The sequence below is a fragment of the Salvelinus namaycush genome, unplaced genomic scaffold (assembly GCF_016432855.1).
Source record: "Salvelinus namaycush isolate Seneca unplaced genomic scaffold, SaNama_1.0 Scaffold303, whole genome shotgun sequence".
Taxonomy (NCBI): Eukaryota; Metazoa; Chordata; class Actinopteri; order Salmoniformes; family Salmonidae; genus Salvelinus; species Salvelinus namaycush.
In genome coordinates, this window is record NW_024059931.1 from 7,547 (window position 1) to 20,145 (window position 12,599).

Below are 12,599 nucleotides of genomic sequence, written 5' to 3' on the forward strand. Positions count from 1 at the left end.
ATGAAGTGTCCTGCGACGCTCATAAAGACACATCAGGTGTTATGAAGTGTCCTGCGACGCTCATAAAGACACTTCAGGTGTTATGAAGTGTCCTGCGACGCTCATAAAGACACTTCAGGTGTTATGAATCCCTTTACATTCGTTTAAAATGCTGTATGTGACTATCAGAAATGACCCTATTGGTACTTTTGTCTTGAAACAATCAATAACACCTCTATACACACGGTTGACAGTAGCAGGCCCACTGTGTAGATTGAGTAGGTTATTCCTATCATTAGCCGAGGTGAGTCAGTCTAGTGTAAGAGCCTGTACCTTTTGGCTGTAATGATGAGTATCTAAGTAATTTAATGCAGTCTAACCTTAAGCAAATCTTTTACATATACAGGTAAAGATAATATGAATATGAATATAATATGATTAAATAAAAATACATTAAATACTGAAAGGAAGACCATAATGCTACAGACCTTACTGTAACAGAGCTCATCACCATAATGCTACAGACCTTACCGTAACAGAGCTCATCACCATAATGCTACAGACCTTACCGTAACAGAGCTCATCACCATAATGCTACAGACCTTACCGTAACAGAGCTCATCACCATAATGCTACAGACCTTACCGTAACAGAGCTCATCACCATAATGCTACAGACCTTACCATAACAGAGCTCATTACCATAATGCTACAGACCTTACCATAACAGAGCTCATCACCATAATGCTACAGACCTTACCGTAACAGAGCTCATCACCATAATGCTACAGACCTTACCGTAACAGAGCTCATCACCATAATGCTACAGACCTTACCGTAACAGAGCTCATTACCATAATGCTACAGACCTTACCATAACAGAGCTCATCACCATAATGCTACAGACCTTACCGTAACAGAGCTCATCACCATAATGCTACAGACCTTACCGTAACAGAGCTCATCACCATAATGCTACAGACCTTACCGTAACAGAGCTCATCACCATAATGCTACAGACCTTACCGTAACAGAGCTCATTACCATAATGCTACAGACATTACCGTAACAGAGCTCATCACCCATAATGCTACAGACCTTACCGTAACAGAGCTCATCACCATAATGCTACAGACTTTACCGTAACAGGCAATTTAATGGTTCAATGAGGTGAGGACTAATTATTCAGATCCCTTTAAGCTACATTTTATTAAACTTAACACTCATGTTTTAAAAAGGAACAAACCATGAAAAGAAACTGCCCGTCATCCAATTCTCTGTGCAATTGATTTCCTTGTCGGAGAGAAATTAAAAGCCGGCCCTGGATCAGTAATTAAAATCCACTTTGTTTCTCTGAAATGTTACCTATTTGGACAAATTAAGGTTGCCATAAATAACAATCACATAGCCTAACAGTTGTATTGTCCCCCCCCCCCCCCCCCCCCCAAAACAAAATGCATTAAGTATGTTCTTCCTCATAATGACAAACATTTTTGTGTTTTGCAAAGCTTTGTCACATGAACTCTTGAGTACTTTTCTTGAATAATCCACTAAAAGGAACAGATTATAAAAATGATGTAATGAATTTAATGTATTTCCCACCAGGCACAAAACTGGTAGAATCAACGTTGTTTCAACGTAATTTGACAACATATTGTGACGTGGAATCTACATGGAAAATACATTGGATAAAAAATTTAAAAAAGTAAAACTGTTGTTTTGAGGGTGAAATTTCAACCACGGGATAATGTCATCATGTTAACCGAATTTCAACATAGACAAACTTTGTATAAAATCTGTTGAATTTATGCCTTTAAAACAATGTCAAGTCTTCAACGTTACAGTATATCCACTATCAGAATGTTTTATTTTTTAAATACACTGGGAAGCACCTCCTACTGGAGAATTTATGTATTTACAGTTACCCTTTGGTCTCCTATTCAGGATTTTAATCAAGCCCTGCTCAGCTATGATTCTTGTCCCTGGATATTACCAATGTGCTATCGTGAGAATGATTGTTGAGCAATCTACACTTAAAAACAAAATAGATTCACTGTTCCTGTCAAAGTCATTCCACAGGATAAGTTTAACAGAGCAAATGAAATATGTCCATACTATATATATCACTCACATATCATTTAAATTAATAATTGATATGCTCGATTCACGTCTCCACCTCAACCAAAAATTGAAGATAAAGAATAGGACTAAATCAAATCAAACTTTTTTGTGAAAGTTAATTTAAAGTTAGAATTAATTTAGTCCTGTTCTTTAACTTTAATTATTTCTCATTGATCAACGACTCAACCTATTATGACCCAGTTATCCACTTTAGAGTGATATGGCGTGCCCACTGGGTTGGCTCTGTATTTTGCTGCAGTTAACATTTTTCAATGTGTGATAACACTATGAAGGCTCTCTGGGGAATGTGGCCCAGTTCAAAATGAGCAAAATGTCAGTCATATCTCAGCACTACTTATAAGAACCCCCCCAAGCATATCATTTCCAAACAAACCACTTTGCTGTTCCACTTACCCCGATTCTCTGCACCTCCATAAAGACGGCTCTTTGGAAGGACTTCTCCCACACGGCGAGGTCAGAGGTCATCTCCACACTGAAGGTGTGACTCTGGCCGTGGCCGACCAGGATACTGAAACAGAAAGGCTCTCCGTCCTGCAGCTCCTCATCCTGCTGGAGGCCGAGGTAGAACTTGGCTTGGATCCAGCAGTCCTCTGCCATCCACAGCTACAACACCACATCCAACATGAAGAGTGTCATCAGTTCTCTTCACTGGGAACCATATTTCAACTTGATATGAATAGGCTTCTGTACGAGTAACTGTCATGTTGGTGCACATCTACATCGATACATGATTCACACAACATGTTGAGTACCCATGCACATAATTCAAATTCCGGTAACAGTCGATTCTATTATCTTATTCTGCATGTGAACTTTGAACATACCTTATGAACCTTGAACAGAACCTCATAAAGGATATACAGGGTTTCAGCTTGTCCCCAGTCAGTTGCACTAACCTGAGATGGAGGGGGAGGGGGGGGGGGGGTAGTGAGTGTATATTATAAGCCTTCATTTTCTCATCAATGTAATGTCTTACAGACAGGATTTAAGACACTTTGAACCAAAGTAAAAGGAACCAACATATAGTGTGCTTGACCAACATCATTTGGAAGCTCTGCATTAACCCATGTTACTCAACCAAATAACCTGACCTAGGGAAGACAATTACATGGTTTCATTAGTGGGTGGTTCAGGGTCCAGCTCAAAACTCATTTCAGAAATAGATGATGTAATTGTAAAAGCAGGAATGAAAAGATCCAGAATAACCACTGTAGCTACACACTGAGTGCAGCCCACCAACATGCTCCCGGCTAAAGGAACATTTAATGGACTATCATGGTGGGATAAAAGATGAACTTGTAAATCCTTGGACTCCTGAACAGTTAATGGATGAAGAGGAAATCAATAAGAGGTTCATACAGGAGGACTCCTGAAGACGTAGAGCCAAGGGCCTCTCAATGCCAGGAACTTGAAGGTACTCGATGGACCAGCATCATCAGCATGCGGGTTTCCACACACCCAACCCATGTGGACAATCTGCAGAGGCAAGGTTCAAGGTTCAAGGGATGAAAATCCATTCTGTTGCATATTTTGTTGTTGTGATTTTTTATTAACCTATATGCTATGAGTGAATACGTCTTTATTAACGATACAGTTGAAGTCGGAAGTTTACAAACACCTAGGTTGGAGTCATTAAAACTCATTTTTCAACCACTCCAAAAATGTATTGTTAACAAACTATAGTTTTGGCAAATCAGTTAGGACATCTACTTTGTACATGACACAAGTCATTTTTCCAACAATTGTTTACAGACAGATTATTTCACTTATAATTCACTGTATCACAATTCCAGTGGGTCAGAAGTTTACATACACTAAGCTGACTGTGCCTTTAAACAGTTTGGAAAATTCCAGAAGGTGATGTCATGGCTTTAGAAGCTTCTGATAGGCTAAATCACATAATTTGAGTCAATTGGAGGTGTACCTGTGGATGTATTTCAAGCTCTACCTTCAAACTCAGTGCATCTTTGCTTGACATCATGGGAAAATCAAAAGATATCTGCCAAGACCTCATAAAAAAAATTGTAGACCTCCACAAGTCTGGTTCATCCTTGGGAGCAATTTCCAAACGCCTGAAGGTACCACGTTCATCTGTACAAACAATAGTACCCAAGTATAAACACCATGGGACCACGCAGCCGTCATACCGCTCAGGAAGGAGACGCGTTCTGTGTCCAGAGATGAACGTACTTTGGTGCGAAAGGTGCAAATCAATCCCAGAACAACAACAAAGGACCTTGTGAAGATGCTGGAGGAAACAGGTACAAAAGTATCTATATCCACAGTAAAACAAGTCCTGTATCGAAATAACCTGAAAGGCTGCTCAGCAAGGAAGAAGCCACTGCTCCAAAACCACCATAAAAAAGCCAGACTACGGTTTGCAACTGCACATGAGGACAAAGATCGTACTTTTTGGAGAAAAGTCCTCTGGTCTGATGAAACAAAAATAGAACTGTTTGGCCATAATGACCATCGTTATGTCTGGAGGAAGAAGGGGGAGGCTTGCAAGCCGAAGAACACCATCCCAACCGTGAAGCACGGGGGTGGCAGCATCATGTTGTGGGGTTGCATTGCTTCAGGAGGGACTGGTGCACTTCACAAAATAGATGGCATCATGAGGCAGGAAAATTATGTGGATATATTGAAGCAACATCTCAAGACATCAGTCAGGAAGTTAAAGCTTAGTCGCAAATGGGTTTTCCAAATAGACAATGACCCCAAGCATACTTCCAAAGTTGTGAAAAAATGGCTTAAGGACAACAAAGTCAAGGTATTGGACTGGCCATCACAAAGCCCTGACCTCAATCCAATAGAAAATGTGTGGGCAGAACTGAAAAATTGTGTGCGAGCAAGCAGGCCTACAAACCTGACTCAGTTACACCAGCTCTGTCAGGAGGAATGGGCCAAAATTCACCCAATTTATTGTGGGAAGCTTGTGGAAGGCTACCCCGTAATGTTTGACTCAAGTTAAACAATTTAAAGGCAATGCTACCAAATAGTAATTGAGTGTATGTAAACTTCTGACCCACTGGGAATGTGATGAAATAAATAAAAGCTGAAATAAATCATTCTCTCTACTATTATTCTGACATTTCACATTCTTAAAATAAAGTGGTGATCCTAACTGACCTAAAACCGGGAACTTTTACTAGGATTAAATGTCAGGAATTGTGAAAGGTGTATGTAAACTTCCGTCTTCAACTGTAGCTATAGTTAAAGATAGTTATAAACTCAGGAAAAAAAGAAACACCCCTTTTTCAGGACACTGCCTTTCAAAGATAATTTGTAAAAATACAAATGACTTCACAGAACTTCATTGTAAAGGGTTCAAGCCCTTTTTCCCATGCTTGTTCAGTGAATCATAAACATTTATGAACATGCACCTGTGGAATAGTTGTTTAGACACTAACAGCTTACAGACGGTAGGCAATTAAGGTCACAGCTATGAAAACTTAGGACACTAAAAAAGGCCTTTCTACTGACTCTGAAAAACACCAAAAGAAAGATGCCCAGGGTCCCTGCTCATCTGCGTGAACGTGCCTTAGGCATGCTGCAAGGAGGCATGAGGACTGCAGATGTGGCCAGGACAATAAATTGCAATGTCCGTACTGTGTGACGGCTAAGACAGTGCTACAGGGAGACAGGACGGACAGTTGATCGTCCTCGCAGTGGCAGACCACATGTAACAACACCTGCACAGGATTGGTACATCCCAACATAACAGTTGCGGGACAGGTACAGGATAGCAACAACATCTGCCCGAGTTACACCAGGAACTCACAATCTCTCCATCAGTGCTCAGACTGTCCGCAATAGGCTGAGAGAGGCTGGACTGAGGGCTTGAAGGCCTGTTGTAAGGCAGGTCCTCACCAGACATCTCCGGCAACAACGTCGCTTATGGGCGAAACCCACCATCGCTGGACCAGACAGGACTGGCAAAAAGTGCCCTCCACTTACGAGTCGCGGTTTTGTCTCACCAGGGGTGATGGTCGGATTTGCGTTAATCGTCGAAGGAATGAGCGTTACACCGAGGCCTGTACTCTGGAGCGGGATCGATTTGGAGGTGGAGGGTCCGTCATGGTCTGGGGCGGTGTGTCACAGCATCATCGGACTGAGCTTGTTGTCATTGCAGGCAATCTCAACGCTGTGCATTACAGGGAAGACATCCTCCTCCCTCATGTGGTACCCTTCCTGCAGGCTCATCCTGACATGACCCTCCAGCATGACAATGCCACCAGCCATACTGTTCATTCTGTGCGTAATTTCCTGCAAGACAGGAATGTCAGTGTTCTGCCATGGCCAGCGAAGAGCCCGGATCTCAATCCCATTGAGCACATCTGGGATCGGTTGGGTCGGAGGGTGACGGCTCGGGCCATTCCCCCCAGAAATGTCCGGGCCTTGGTGGAAGAATGGGGTAACATCTCACAGCAAGAACTGGCAAAGCTGGTGCAGTCCATGAGGAGGAGATGCACTGCAGTACTTAATGCAGCTGGTGGCCACACCAGATACTTACTGTTACTTTTGATTTTGACCCCCCCACCCCCCCTTTGTTCAGGGACACATTATTCCATTTCTGTTAGTCACATGTCTGTGGAACTTGTTCAGTTTATGTCCCAGTTGATGAATCTTGATATGTTCATTAAAATATTTACACATGTTAAGTTTGCTGAAAATAAACGCAGTTGACAGTGAGAGGACGTTTCCTTTTTTGCTGAGTTTAGATACACATAGTTACAGATGACGATAGATATAGTTAAAGATAGCTATAGATGAATATAGCTATAGATGAAGATATCAATAGATAGCTATAGATGAATATAGCTATAGATGAAGATATCAATAGATAGCTATAGATGAATATAGCTATAGATGAAGATAGCTACAGATGTAGATAGCTATAGATGAAGATAGCTATAGATGTATATATATATAGATAGCTATAGATGAAGATAGCTATAGATAGCTATAGATGAAGATAGCTATAGATGTAGATATATATAGATAGCTATAGATGAAGATAGATATAGATAGCTATAGATGAAGATAGCTATAGATGTAGATAGCTATAGTTGAAGATAGCTACAGTTGAAGATATCTATAGATGAAGATATATATAGATATCTATAGATGAAGATAGCTATAGATGAAGATAGCTATAGATGTAGATATATATAGATAGCTATAGATGTAGATATATATATGTAAATAGATAGCTATAAATGAAGATAGCTATAGATGAAGATAGCTATAGATAGCTATAGATGTAGATAGCTATAGATGAAGATAGCTATAGATAGCTATTGATGAAGATAGCTATATATGAAGATAGCTATAGATGATGATAGCTATAGATGTAGATAGCTATAGATGTAGATAGCTATAGATGTAGATAGCTATAGATGAAGATAGATATAGATGAATTTAGCTATAAATAGCTATAGATGAAGATAGCTATAGATGTAGATAGCTATAGATGAAGATAGCTATAAATAGCTATAGATGAAGATAGCTATAGATGTAGACAGCTATAGATGATGATAGCTATAGATGAAGATAGCTATAGATATAGATAGCTATAGATGTAGATAGCTATAGATGTAGATAGCTATAGATGAAGATATATATAGATGAATATAGCTATAGATATAGATAGCTATAGATGAAGATAGCTATAGTTGAAGATAGCTATAGATGAAGATATATATAGATGAATATAGCTATAGATCAAGATAGCTATAGATGTAGATAGCTATAGATAGCTATAGATGAAGATAGCTATAGATGAAGATAGCTATAGATGAAGATAGCTATAGATGTAGATATATATAGATAGCTATAGATGAAAATAGCTATAGATGAAGATGTCTATAGATGTAGGTATATATTGATATCTATAGATGAAGATAGCTATAGATAGCTATAGATGAAGATAGCTATAGATGTAGATATATAGATAGCTATAGATGAAAATAGCTATAGATAGCTATAGATGAAGATAGCTATAGATGAAGATAGCTATAGATGTAGACAGCTATAGATAGCTATAGTTGAAGATAGCTATAGATGAAGACAGCTATGGATAGCTATAGATGAAGATAGCTATAGATGAAGATAGCTATAAATGTAGACAGCTATAGATAGCTATAGTTGAAGATAGCTATAGTTGAAGATAGCTATAAATGTAGACAGCTATAGATGAAGATACTTATAGCTCCTTGGGTGAGGACATACCTGATCATCCGGAGAGCAATATCTGTTAATCATTTTCATCTGTTAGAGGAGAAAACAAGGGATTGCAATTGTAAGTGGAACTGCGTTAGAGCTGGCAAATCCACAGGCGGCTTCTTGTGTTACCTTACTGTGGACACTGACATTGGATGCAATGAAACCACACACAACTTTATAATCCAACAAACCCCATGCTGCTACTGTGGCATGGTCAGACCATCTCTAATACTTTACTGATACTGTGGCATGGTCAGACCATCTCTAATACTTTACTGATACTGTGGCATGGTCAGACCAGCTGTAATACTTTACTGATACTGTGGCATGGTCAGACCATCTGTAATACTTTACTGATACTGTGGCATGGTCAGACCAGCTGTAATACTTTACTGATACTGTGGCATGGTCAAATCATCTCTAATACTTTACTGATACTGTGGCATGGTCAGACCATCTCTAATACTTTACTGATACTGTGGCATGGTCAGACCAGCTGTAATACTTTACTGATACTGTGGCATGGTCAGACCAGCTGTAATACTTTACTGATACTGTGGCATGGTCAGACCAGCTGTAATACTTTACTGATACTGTGGCATGGTCAGACCATCTGTAATACTTTACTGATACTGTGGCATGGTCAGACCAGCTGTAATACTTTACTGCTACTGTGGCATGGTCAGACCAGCTGTAATACTTTACTGATACTGTGGCATGGTCAGACCAGCTGTAATACTTTACTGATACTGTGGCATGGTCAGACCAGCTGTAATACTTTACTGATACTGTGGCATGGTCAGACCATCTCTAATACTTTACTGATACTGTGGCATGGTCAGACCAGCTGTAATACTTTACTGATACTGTGGCATGGTCAGACCAGCTGTAATACTTTACTGATACTGTGGCATGGTCAGACCAGCTGTAATACTTTACTGATCCTGTGGCATGGTCAGACCAGCTGTAATACTTTACTGCTACTGTGGCATGGTCAGACCATCTCTAATACTTTACTGCTACCGTGGCATGGTCAGACCAGCTGTAATACTTTACTGATACTGTGGCCTGGTCAGACCAGCTGTAATACTTTACTGATACTGTGGCATGGTCAGACCAGCTGTAATACTTTACTGATACTGTGGCCTGGTCAGACCATCTCTAATACTTTACTGATATTGTGGCATGGTCAGACCATTTCTAATACTTTACTGATACTGTGGCATGGTCAGACCATCTCTAATACTTTACTGATATTGTGGCATGGTCAGACCATTTCTAATACTTTACTGATACTGTGGCATGGTCAGACCATCTCTAATACTTTACTGATATTGTGGCATGGTCAGACCAGCTGTAATACTTTACTGATACTGTGGCATGGTCAGACCAGCTGTAATACTTTACTGATACTGTGGCATGGTCAGACCAGCTGTAATACTTTACTGCTACTGTGGCATGGTCAGACCAGCTGTAATACTTTACTGATACTGTGGCATGGTCAGACCAGCTGTAATACTTTACTGATACTGTGGCATGGTCAGACCAGCTGTAATACTTTACTGATCCTGTGGCATGGTCAGACCAGCTGTAATACTTTACTGATACTGTGGCATGGTCAGACCAGCTGTAATACTTTACTGATACTGTGGCATGGTCAGACCAGCTGTAATACTTTACTGATACTGTGGCATGGTCAGACCATCTCTAATACTTTACTGATACTGTGGCCTGGTCAGACCAGCTGTAATAATTTACTGATACTGTGGCATGGTCAGACCAGCTGTAATACTTTACTGATACTGTGGCCTGGTCAGACCATCTCTAATACTTTACTGATACTGTGGCATGGTCAGACCATCTCTAATACTTTACTGATATTGTGGCATGGTCAGACCAGCTGTAATACTTTACTGATACTGTGGCATGGTCAGACCAGCTGTAATACTTTACTGATACTGTGGCCTGGTCAGACCAGCTGTAATACTTTACTGATACTGTGGCATGGTCAGACCAGCTGTAATACTTTACTGATACTGTGGCATGGTCAGACCATCTCTAATACTTTACTGATACTGTGGCATGGTCAGACCAGCTGTAATACTTTACTGATACTGTGGCATGGTCAGACCAGCTGTAAAACTTTACTGATACTGTGGCATGGTCAGACCAGCTGTAATACTTTACTGATACTGTGGCATGGTCAGACCATCTCTAATACTTTACTGATACTGTGGCATGGTCAGACCAGCTGTAATACTTTACTGATACTGTGGCATGGTCAGACCAGCTGTAATACTTTACTGATACTGTGGCATGGTCAGACCATCTGTAATACTTTACTGCTACTGTGGCATGGTCAGACCAGCTGTAATACTTTACTGATACTGTGGCATGGTCAGACCAGCTGTAATACTTTACTGATACTGTGGCATGGTCAGACCAGCTGTAATACTTTACTGATACTGTGGCCTGGTCAGACCAGCTGTAATACTTTACTGATACTGTGGCATGGTCAGACCAGCTGTAATACTTTACTGATACTGTGGCCTGGTCAGACCAGCTGTAATACTTTACTGATACTGTGGCATGGTCAGACCAGCTGTAATACTTTACTGATACTGTGGCATGGTCAAATCAACAACTAACGTTCTAATAAGCAAGCTGCAAGTCAGCTGCGGTATCATATCAAGTCATCCTCTGTTGATGAACATGCCAGGACCCATTAGGATCTATTTCTAGGTTGTTGGTCACCACAATCAAAGTCAAGAGTTCTGCTTCACCAGCTCCTCTCACAATCACATGCTGAATGAACGTTTCACTATCAGACTACTCATCCATAATCAGGTGACGCACGACTGAATGAATCCTACTTTATTTTTTTATTTTTTTTAAAGAGCAGGTGCGTAGTTGTGTAGCTCAGAGCAGCCTACTGATAGATCAGCAGTGTACTAATCAACAGGGAATAATGGAAATGAGATAGCTAAACACTAGCGAGCATGTGAGAGTATTAATGATGGATTACCGCAAGGCAGTAATTCATTATGCCCATGAATACCTATTTTCTAGAAGAGAAGGAGAGCAGCATTGTAATTGGTATCATGTTCTAATGAGAATAGAATTCAAATTTTTTAAATCCACTGGGATTTTAGCACATATCTTCTGTTGAGTTACTTGTGCTGTGGCCCTTGAGTTACTTGTGCCGTGGCCCTTGGCAAATCCCAATCTGGATCCTGTCCATTCAATCTGTATCTGGATAAAACATTCAAAATACATTTTTACCTGGTCACACTGTAGACTTACATTCTCCAGTGTCAAATCACTGATATTGGTTGATATTGCTTGAAGCCAGTCAGTGCTTTCTGCTGCAGTGCAAAATTGTAGAATATTGATGTTCGCTCCATCTAAGGCGCAGACTTCAAAGCTGTTCGACCTGGAGGGGTATGAACGTTCAGGTTAGAGATGTACAGTAAGTTAAAAGCACTTTTTGAACTAGAATGGTCAGAGTGGAAAACCTTTTATCAAGCTGCTCTTTCCCTGAAGTTAGGTCAGGCAGTGTTACGGTGCAAATTAACATTACAGTTCCACTGCATTCACTAACCATAGCAACTAATATAGAGCATTAAGGAAATACAGTGCCCTGAAAAATTATTTATACACTCCTAAACAGATTCCACATTCTGTAGCGTTATGGCCTTTATTTTGACTGATCTTTACAACGTAACTCCACACTTTTCTAGAGAAAGAAAAGTATAGACAAATAAAAATATATTACTTAATTATATAATTCTGAGATATTTGATTGCATATGTAATGGCCACAGCACACCCAAATCACTTCAGGAGCTCAAAAACAGAACATCAGACGGTTACAAATTACAGCTCGGTTTCAAAGTACATCATCATTTGTTGCATGTCACAGATAATGACACTGCCACTGTCAAATGGCGTACACATGTATCGAATCCCTTTCATCACTTATATTTAAGGTGATGCTTTTTGCCATTTCATTTTTTGTGCATTTGAAACACACTCCAGATCAATTAGATTGATAGAGACAACTGTAAATCGTATTAAACAAAAATAGCATTGAACATGACGATGCCATCAAAACAGTTTTTCTCTGATGGTTAGGCAATCACATTTATCACACATATCTTGAAAAGCGTAAAATGTTTAAGCAAACTCTCCATAGGCTGGGATGAAGTGTTGGACAGCTAGCAGTGGATAATGTTCTGTAGGTGGATAATGTTCT

At 40.1% G+C, this 12,599-nt stretch overlaps 1 protein-coding gene across 1 annotated transcript in view; it reads right to left on the bottom strand.

Annotated features, from left to right (window-relative positions):
* Positions 1 to 2,513: 2,513 nt before the first annotated feature.
* Positions 2,514 to 12,599, bottom strand: part of LOC120039829 (gamma-2-syntrophin-like) — a gene marked incomplete at its 3' end in the record, with an annotated part of 123,016 nt that continues 112,930 nt past the window's right edge. Inside the window, exons 11-15 of the mRNA XM_038985200.1 lie at positions 11,649 to 11,778; positions 8,352 to 8,390; positions 3,480 to 3,596; positions 2,945 to 3,016; positions 2,514 to 2,723 (exon numbers count right to left, since the gene is read on the bottom strand). Coding sequence (XP_038841128.1) covers positions 2,514 to 2,723; positions 2,945 to 3,016; positions 3,480 to 3,596; positions 8,352 to 8,390; positions 11,649 to 11,778 — 568 coding nt within the window. The remainder of the gene's footprint in view (positions 2,724 to 2,944; positions 3,017 to 3,479; positions 3,597 to 8,351; positions 8,391 to 11,648; positions 11,779 to 12,599) is intronic.